This window comes from Nansenia antarctica (assembly GCF_963989245.1).
Source record: "Nansenia antarctica genome assembly, contig: SCAFFOLD_242, whole genome shotgun sequence".
Classification (NCBI taxonomy): Eukaryota; Metazoa; Chordata; class Actinopteri; order Argentiniformes; family Microstomatidae; genus Nansenia; species Nansenia antarctica.
The window spans coordinates 76,770-86,769 of NW_027663143.1; the positions used below are offsets into that span (position 1 = coordinate 76,770).

The window sequence follows — 10,000 nt, forward strand, 5'->3', positions numbered from 1 at the left end:
GCGTGTTTGATGTTCTATCAGCATGTTTGATGTTCTATCAGCATGTTGATGTTCTATCAGCGTGTTTGATGTTCTATCAGCGTGTTTGATGTTCTATCAGCGTGTTTGATGTTCTATCAGCGTGTTTGATGTTCTATCAGCATGTTTATGTTCTATCAGCGTGTTTGATGTTCTATCAGCGTGTTTGATGTTCTATCAGCATGTTTGATGTTCTATCAGCATGTTTAATGTTCTATCAGCATGTTTGATGTTCTATCAGCATGTTGATGTTCTATCAGCATGTTTGATGTTCTATCAGCGTGTTTGATGTTCTATCAGCGTGTTTGATGTTCTATCAGCATGTTTGATGTTCTATCAGCATGTTGATGTTCTATCAGCATGTTTGATGTTCTATCAGCATGTTTGATGTTCTATCAGCGTGTTTGATGTTCTATCAGCGTGTTTGATGTTCTATCAGCATGTTTGATGTTCTATCAGCATGTTGATGTTCTATCAGCATGTTTGATGTTCTATCAGCGTGTTTGATGTTCTATCAGCATGTTTGATGTTCTATCAGCATGTTTGATGTTCTATCAGCATGTTTGATGTTCTATCAGCATGTTTGATGTTCTATCAGCATGTTTTATGTTATTAAAATACAGTTTACTTTGTTAGCTGCTAGCTGTTAGCAGTTTAACCCCATATGTGCCGGACGTCCAACAACATTCTGACGTCCAACAACATTCAAATGATTCTAACTTCGTCATCTTTTTTCGGATTTCAATGTATGACACGTCATTTGAAAGCTTACGATCTGTAGTTCAACAACAAGTCACATTTGAAAGTGTTTATGTGTTTTTTTTACAAATTTTTTATTTTTGTTTTATATACTTTATTGCAGGACTTTATATTACATTTCATTCATACAGTTCATTTCACACACTTTACAAGTTTTCTTCACTTGTTTAAGTTCATCCTGCATCATTTTTGTTTGTTTTTTTATTTTTTATAGAGAGAACAAGAAATAAAGAAAATAAAGAATAGAGACTAGAGAGAAAATATAGAAAAAGAAGAGAGAAATTATAGGGATAGAAATAGAAAAGTAAGAGACAAAGGGAGGGGGTGGGAGGGGTGGGATCGGGGAGGGCGGGGGGGGCTTCCTTCCTACTCATTCATTCGGTCCATTTACTCCAGTTCATAGTGAATTGCTCTTCACGGCCTCCCACTTTGCAAGTAATTCTTTCCATTTCTTTTATCTCTTCAACAGTTTTTTTTCCAATTATTAACGGATGGTGGGTTTAAGTCCAACCATTTACGTGTGATTTGCTTTAAAGCCGCGATACGTAGTATGGTGTACAAATATTTATCTCCCTCTCTGTATATATCTAATGGAATAAGACCGAGTATAATATTGACTGGATGTATAGGATTTTGTAAGGTAAATTTATTTTTTATTTTTACTTGAACTGCCTCCCAAAACCTTTTCAATTTAGGGCATGTATAGAAAATGTGTGTGTGATTGGCTTCTCGTTCCGTACATTTCCTCCAGCATTCTGCATTGCCTGTTGGCCTATATTTTGACAACATTTTCGGTGTTAGGAAGATCTTCATATTTATTTTCCAAGCAAATTCTTTCCAGAATTTTGATTGTGTTGTCTTAAATATTCTTTTGCATGCTTCTTTCCAATCGTCATCCGTAATTGTTATTGCTAATTCGTTTTCCCATTTTTCTTTAGTGTTATCTTCTTGTATCTTGATTTCTTGGATGATTTTGTACATTTTTGAGATTTTTGTCTTTTCACTGTTTCTATTTTTGATCAGATATTCCATTAGTATATGTGATCTTTGTTCCTGTCTCCTCTGCTGTGTTATAAGGTAGCTTCTAATTTGTAAGTACTTTTAAAAATGGCTATTACTTATATTAAATTGATTAACTAAGGTTTCAAATGAGTCTATCATGTCATTTGTAACCATCTGTGAGTACACCTGTAGTCCCTTCCTAGCCCATTCTTCTAATATTTTGTCTGTTTTATTAGGTAAAAAGTCTGGGTCACTGGCTATCTCTCTCAAATAAATACATTTGTCATCACATTTATACATTTTACGAATAGTTTTCAAATTTTTGAGGGTATTTTCTATGCATCTGTTATTTCCACTATATTTTTGAATATCCTTTAGACTCAGAAAAGGTAGTGTTCCTATTGATCTTCTTCTTTCGTGTAACGTCAGAGGTCCAACTCGGTGTCGCGTAGCCATGCCCGCATCTCTGGTTCTAGGTCGAAGAGGCTGGCTTCTGAGGGTGGTCTATATAAGGGGCAGATGGTGATTATGTGGTCGGCGGTCTGCTCTGGGTCACCGCACTCGCATGCCGCACTGTCCGCCAGGCCCCACGCCTTCATTGATGTTTTAAAGCGACCGACACCAGTTCGTAGACGGTTCAGTGTGGTCCATTGCCGGCGTGGTAGGTCGTCTCCTCCAATGGCGCCATCTCCTGGGTCCCAGATGTAGCGGTGGATTCGGGAGGGCCCGGCTGACTCCCACTCCTGCTTCCAAGCTGCTGCCAACCATGCATCTCTGGAGATGTCCTCAGAGGTGGAGTTGAGCATGGCTTGTGCTGCCTTGTTGTAAGGGTGGCGGGTCTTGAGTCGGCTTGGAGGTGCTGGTGTTATGGTGGTGTTGTGCAGGATGTGCCAGTCATGCTTTTGTGCCTTCCTGGCCAGGGCGAGGGTGGCAGCCTCCCGTCGGAGGCCGGCCGGTGCTATTCCCGCGAGGACTGGCAAGAGGGACACAGGGGTAGGCTTCAAGCATCCAGTAATTATTCTGAGGGAGGTATTGATAGCCACGTCGACCTTTCTCGCATGAGGGCTTCTGCTCCAGACTGGGGCGCAGTATTCCGCTGCAGAGAAGACCAGGGCTTGGGTGGATATTCTTAGCGTCTTAGCGGAGGCTCCCCAGGTTGTACCAGCAAGGCGGCGGATCAGCGCGGCCCTGGATGTCACTTTGGCCTTGACTTCTTCCAGGTGTTGTTTGAAGGATAATGTCCGATCCAGGCGCACTCCAAGGTACTTCGGGGCTTGCTGGACCTCCAGACATTTGTTGTCAACGCGCACCTCAAGTTCCCTCCTGGCTTCTCTGGTGCTAAGGTGGTATGCCGCTGCGACTGTCTTTCCGACACTGAGTTGTAGACGCCACCTTCGAAGGTATGCTACCAGTGTGCCTATGTCTACGTTAAGACCCTCTTCCATCGCCTTCCACGATCTTCCTATTGATATTGATATTGCTTGTTTTTCTATGTCTTTCCATTTGGTTTGAACCGAGTTATTCATCCATTTCATTATTGTATCTATTTGAGTTGCATGGAAATAGGACTTTAGATCAGGGAAATTAAACCCTCCTTTTTCTCTGGTTTGAGTTAGTATACTAAGTTTTTTCCGTTTACTTTTGTAGTTCCAAATGAAATTTGAGAGCATTGTATTCCATTTTTTGAAGCTACGCTGTGGAATGGGAACTGGTAATGTTTGAAATAAAAACAGAAACTGTGGGAGGATCATCATTTTGACGCTTTCTACTCTACTCATTAAGGATTCAGGTGTTATCTTCCATCTATTAAGATCTTCTCGTATTTTATTTTCAAGGGCTTGATAATTGTCGGTGTATAATGTTGTTATATCTCCAGTGAGGTAGATTCCTAAATATTTGATTTTCTTTGCATCCCATTTCAACTTGTATTTTTCCTTAATTTCCGAATCTATCTGTTCTCCAATTGTTAATACTTCACACTTACTTTCATTTAGTTTATAACCAGAGTGTTTACTATATTCTGTAATTGCTTCAATTAGGCTTGGTAAGGATTGGGCTGGTGATGTTAAATAAACAACCACGTCATCTGCATATAATGCCAGTTTGTGCTGTTCCTCTTTTATCGTTATGCCTTTGATGGTATTATTTTTCCTTATACTTTCTGCTAGTCCTTCCATGCATATAGCAAATATAACTGCTGAGAGTGGGTCTCCTTGTCTTGTACCTTTATAGATTGGAAATCTTCTGTTTTTTTTACATTTGAAAGTGTCTTTTGTTTATATATATTTATATTATACAATATACCAGTCATATTCTGGAATGTGTCTAAATGTTAAAGTTCCATAAGTATAAGCAAAATAAAGTAATGTAACAGTTTGTAAATGAATAGTAGCATTTAAAAAAACTAAAAAACATACCGAAACCGAACCGTGAACCGTGACCCGAATACCGAGGTTCATACCGACCAGTGGCCAACTGAACCGTTGCACCCCTAGTGTGTCTCTGTCTCTGTCTCTAGTGTGTCTCTGTCTCTAGTGTGTCTCTGTCTCTGTCCCTAGTGTGTCTCTGTCTCTGTCTCTAGTGTGTCTCTGTCTCTAGTGTGTCTCTGTCTCTGTCCCTAGTGTGTCTCTGTCTCTGTCTCTAGTGTGTCTCTGTCCCTAGTGTGTCTCTGTCCCTAGCGTGTCTCTGTCTCTGTCTCTAGTGTGTCTCTGTCTCTGTCTCTAGTGTGTCTCTGTCTCTGTCTCTAGTGTGTCTCTGTCTCTAGTGTGTCTCTGTCTCTGTCTCTAGTGTGTCTCTGTCCCTAGTGTGTCTCTGTCTCTGTCTCTAGTGTGTCTCTGTCTCTAGTGTGTCTCTGTCTCTGTCCCTAGTGTGTCTCTGTCTCTGTCTCTAGTGTGTCTCTGTCCCTAGTGTGTCTCTGTCCCTAGCGTGTCTCTGTCTCTGTCTCTAGTGTGTCTCTGTCTCTGTCTCTAGTGTGTCTCTGTCTCTGTCTCTAGTGTGTCTCTGTCTCTAGTGTGTCTCTGTCTCTGTCTCTAGTGTGTCTCTGTCTCTAGTGTGTCTCTGTCTCTGTCTCTAGTGTGTCTCTGTCCCTAGTGTGTCTCTGTCTCTGTCCCTAGTGTGTCTCTGTCTCTGTCTCTAGTGTGTCTCTGTCTCTGTCTCTAGTGTGTCTCTGTCTCTGAGCCTAGTGTGTCTCTGTCTCTGTCTCTAGTGTGTCTCTGTCTCTGTCTCTGTCTCTGCCTCTAGTGTGTCTCTGTCTCTAGTGTGTCTCTGTCTCTGTCCCTAGTGTGTCTCTGTCTCTGTCTCTAGTGTGTCTCTGCCTCTAGTGTGCCTCTTTCTCTGTCCCTAGTGTGTCTCTGTCTCTAGTGTGTCTCTCTCTGTCTCTAGTGTGTCTCTGTCTCTGTCTCTAGTGTGTCTCTGTCCCTAGTGTGTCTCTGTCTCTAGTGTGTCTCTGTCTCTGTCTCTAGTGTGTCTCTGTCTCTGTCTCTGTCCCTAGTGTGTCTCTGTCTCTGTCTCGAGTGTGTCTCTGTCTCTAGTGTGTCTCTGTCTCTAGTGTGTCTCTGTCTCTGTCTCTAGTGTGTCTCTGTCTCTGTCTCTAGTGTGTCTCTGTCTCTGTCTCTAGTGTGTCTCTGTCCCTAGTGTGTCTCTGTCTCTAGTGTGTCTCTGTCTCTGTCTCTAGTGTGTCTCTGTCTCTGTCTCTAGTGTGTCTCTGTCTCTGTCTCTAGTGTGTCTCTGTCCCTAGTGTGTCTCTGTCTCTAGTGTGTCTCTGTCTCTAGTGTGTCTCTGTCTCTGTCTCTAGTGTGTCTCTGTCTCTGTCTCTAGTGTGTCTCTGTCTCTGTCCCTAGTGTGTCTCTGTCTCTAGTGTGTCTCTGTCTCTGTCTCTAGTGTGTCTCTGTCTCTAGTGTGTCTCTGTCTCTGTCCCTAGTGTGTCTCTGTCTCTGTCTCTAGTGTGTCTCTGTCTCTGTCTCTAGTGTGTCTCTGTCCCTAGTGTGTCTCTGTCTCTGTCTCTAGTGTGTCTCTGTCTCTGTCTCTAGTGTGTCTCTGTCTCTAGTGTGTCTCTGTCTCTGTCTCTCGTGTGTCTCTGTCTCTAGTGTGTCTCTGTCTCTGTCTCTAGTGTGTCTCTGTCTCTGTCCCTAGTGTGTCTCTGTCTCTAGTGTGTCTTTGTCTCTGTCTCTAGTGTGTCTCTGTCTCTGTCTCTAGTGTGTCTCTGTCTCTAGTGTGTCTCTGTCTCTGTCTCTAGTGTGTCTCTGTCCCTAGTGTGTCTCTGTCTCTAGTGTGTCTCTGTCTCTGTCTCTAGTGTGTCTCTGTCTCTGTCTCTAGTGTGTCTCTGTCTCTGTCTCTAGTGTGTCTCTGTCTCTAGTGTGTCTCTGTCTCTGTCTCTAGTGTGTCTCTGTCTCTAGTGTGTCTCTGTCTCTAGTGTGTCTCTGTCTCTGTCTCTAGTGTGTCTCTGTCTCTAGTGTGTCTCTGTCTCTGTCTCTAGTGTGTCTCTGTCCCTAGTGTGTCTCTGTCTCTAGTGTGTCTCTGTCTCTGTCTCTAGTGTGTCTCTGTCCCTAGTGTGTCTCTGTCTCTAGTGTGTCTCTGTCCCTAGTGTGTCTCTGTCTCTAGTGTGTCTCTGTCTCTGTCCCTCGTGTGTCTCTGTCTCTAGTGTGTCTCTGTCTCTGTCTCTAGTGTGTCTCTGTCTCTAGTGTGTCTCTGTCTCTGTCTCTAGTGTGTCTCTGTCTCTGTCTCTAGTGTGTATCTGTCTCTAGTGTGTCTCTGTCTCTGTCTCTAGTGTGTCTCTGTCTCTGTCCCTAGTGTGTCTCTGTCTCTAGTGTGTCTCTGTCCCTAGTGTGTCTCTGTCTCTGTCTCTAGTGTGTCTCTGTCTCTAGTGTGTCTCTGTCTCTAGTGTGTCTCTGTCTCTGTCTCTAGTGTGTCTCTGTCCCTAGTGTGTCTCTGTCTCTAGTGTGTCTCTGTCTCTAGTGTGTCTCTGTCTCTAGTGTGTCTCTGTCTCTGTCTCTAGTGTGTCTCTGTCTCTGTCCCTAGTGTGTCTCTGTCTCTAGTGTGTCTCTGTCTCTGTCTCTAGTGTGTCTCTGTCTCTGTCTCTAGTGTGTCTCTGTCTCTGTCTCTAGTGTGTCTCTGTCTCTAGTGTGTCTCTGTCTCTGTCCCTAGTGTGTCTCTGTCTCTAGTGTGTCTCTGTCTCTAGTGTGTCTCTGTCTCTAGTGTGTCTCTGTCTCTGTCTCTAGTGTGTCTCTGTCTCTGTCCCTAGTGTGTCTCTGTCTCTAGTGTGTCTCTGTCTCTGTCCCTTGTGTGTCTCTGTCTCTGTCTCTAGTGTGTCTCTGTCTCTAGTGTGTCTCTGTCTCTGTCTCTGTCCCTAGTGTGTCTCTGTCTCTGTCCCTAGTGTGTCTCTGTCTCTAGTGTGTCTCTGTCTCTGTCTCTAGTGTGTCTCTGTCTCTAGTGTGTCTCTGTCTCTAGTGTGTCTCTGTCTCAGTCTCTAGTGTGTCTCTGTCCCTAGTGTGTCTCTGTCTCTGTCTCTAGTGTGTCTCTGTCTCTGTCTCTAGTGTGTCTCTGTCTCTGTCTCTAGTGTGTCTCTGTCCCTAGTGTGTCTCTGTCCCTAGTGTGTCTCTGTCTCTGTCCCTAGTGTGTCTCTGTCTCTAGTGTGTCTCTGTCTCTAGTGTGTATCTGTCTCTGTCTCTAGTGTGTCTCTGTCCCTGTCTCTAGTGTGTCTCTGTCTCTAGTGTGTCTCTGTCCCTAGTGTGTCTCTGTCTCTGTCTCTAGTGTGTCTCTGTCTCTGTCTCTAGTGTGTCTCTGTCTCTAGTGTGTCTCTGTCCCTAGTGTGTCTCTGTCTCTAGTGTGTCTCTGTCTCTAGTGTGTCTCTGTCTCTGTCCCTAGTGTGTCTCTGTCTCTAGTGTGTCTCTGTCCCTAGTGTGTCTCTGTCTCTGTCTCTTGTGTGGCTCTGTCTCTAGTGTGCCTCTGTCTCTGTCTCTAGTGTGTCTCTGTCTCTGTCCCTAGTGTGTCTCTGTCTCTGTCTCTAGTGTGTGCGTGTGAAATATGTGTCAGCACCGCTTCATGTCATTTCAAATACTCTAACCCTGTCCCAGGTTAACTCTAACCCAGGGGGGTATTCCACGAAGCTCGATAAAGTTCTAAGCCTTGATAAAGTTCTTAGCCTCGAAAATGTTAGCTTGCGTTCGGTGCCATCAATGTGGCTCAAATAATTCGCTGCTTGGTTGAGCTCCTTCTGAGTCAGATATAATTAGCCTGGTCGCGACCAGGCTAAAACACAGGCTATGGTAAGACGCGTGTCAAAAAAGCCTCACAGGCGGAAACTAAACCCCGAACGACAGTTCCTCTTTTAGGAAATATTAGTTCCCACTTCACACGAGATAGATAGATTAGATAGTTTGACTGTGTGATAGATAGATAATTTGATAATTTGAAAGTGTGATCGATCGATAGATAGTTTGATTGTGTGATAGATAACTTGATATTTTGAAAGTGTGATAGATAGATCGATGGATACATAAATTAAAAAGTGTAAAAAAATAAATAAAATGAATAGGTATGTCTATCAACTTGCATTGCTGTCATCACAGCTGTCTGGTTGGTGTAGTGGTTAAGGCAGTCGGTTGGGGTTCCAAAGGTTGCGAGTTCGAGACTTGATTAAGTGTTTTTTTTTTTTTTTTTACATTTAACCGAAGATTTCATGCAAAGGCTTCCAACACCATTGTAATCGTGTCAGTTCTTGTAAATTAGCCTGCACCATAATTTTATAGCCTACATACTTTTTCAGACAACGAAATGCAGTAAAAAGTGCGTCTGAAGAGGGATTTGAACCACCGATATAAAATGACGAATAAATAGCATGGCAGCGGTCAATACTACTAGGCCATCGTGACGATATGACGGTTTGTAGCCTGCTGCTGATATCACCACAGTAGTAATATTCATTTATTAAAATATGAACATATAACAATAACTGGGGCTAGTATGACCTACGCATTTAATCGGTCAGCAATTTCTTGCCAAACCATTTCCCTCGCCTTGTTAATTGCGGCAGTATTGCACTATTTAATTTTTCCGTCTAAAAATCAATAATTCGGAATGCTGCGCAAATGTAGGACCCCTGCAGAGTGGAGTATCTTCATTTCGACAGATCGACACTTCAGGGCTTTTTATGTCTGCGTGCACGCGCCCATATCGAAGATTTGTAAGCCTGTCTTCTGTGAACACTGATGACACAAGGCTGATCCTCGTTCGAGGAATCACCTGAGGCTTGAATTCCAATCTCGAGTTGCCTGAGCGCCGCATTTATTTATATCGCCGCTATACTGATCCACCTTTAGTGGAATGGCCCCCAGGTTAACTCTAACCCAGGTTAACTCTAACCCTGGTTAACTCTAACCCTGTCCCAGGTTCCGGGCCGGGGCGGACCTGCCTGACACCTTCGACGCTCGCAAGCAGTGGCCCAAATGTCTCAGCATCCAACAGATCAGAGACCAGGGGTCCTGTGGGTCCTGCTGGGTGAGTCTCTGTCTCTTTCTCTCTCTGTCTCTCTGTCTCTCTCTCTCTCTCTCTGTCTCTCTCTGTATCTCTCTCTCTCTCTCTGTCTGTCTCTCTCTGTATCTCTCTGTCTCTCTCTGTCTCTCTGTCTCTCTCTGTCTCTGCCTCTGTCTCTCTCTCTCTGTCTCTCTCTCTGTCTCTCTCTCTCTGTCTCTCTGTCTCTCTGTCTCTCTCTCTGTCTCTGTCTCTCTCTCTCTCTCTGTCTCTCTCTCTCTGTCTCTCTGTCTCTCTCTCTCTGTCTCTCTCTCTCTCTATCTGTCTCTCTCTCTCTCTCTCTGTCTCTCTCTCTGTCTCTCTGTCTCTCTCTCTCTGTCTCTCTCTCTCTCTATCTGTCTCCCTCTCTCTCTGTCTCTCTCTGTCTCTCTCTCTGTCTCTCTGTCTCTCTGTCTCTCAATTCAATTCAATTTCAATTTCAAAGGGCTTTATTGGCATGGGAAACATACATTTACATTGCCAAAGCATGTGAAGTGTGAAGATAAAAACAAAAAGAATGTAATGTACATACATGTACATACTAGAATAAATAAATAGATTACATACTAGATTACAAATAAATAGATTACAAATAGATTACATACTAGAATAAATAAATGAAATAAAACTTATTTCAATTCTTATGGTGGTTTTAGCCCATTTGATTGCCTTTTTCTATCACAGCAGCTAACACATCTTGCTGCTGTGTTTGCAC

At 43.5% G+C, this 10,000-nt stretch overlaps 1 protein-coding gene across 1 annotated transcript in view; it reads left to right on the plus strand.

Annotated features, from left to right (window-relative positions):
* Window positions 1–10,000, plus strand: part of LOC308175262 (cathepsin B-like) — a gene marked incomplete at its 3' end in the record, with an annotated part of 27,646 nt that overhangs the window by 10,737 nt on the left and 6,909 nt on the right. Inside the window, exon 4 of the mRNA XM_080550963.1 lies at window positions 9,165–9,273. Coding sequence (XP_080407089.1) covers window positions 9,165–9,273 — 109 coding nt within the window. The remainder of the gene's footprint in view (window positions 1–9,164; window positions 9,274–10,000) is intronic.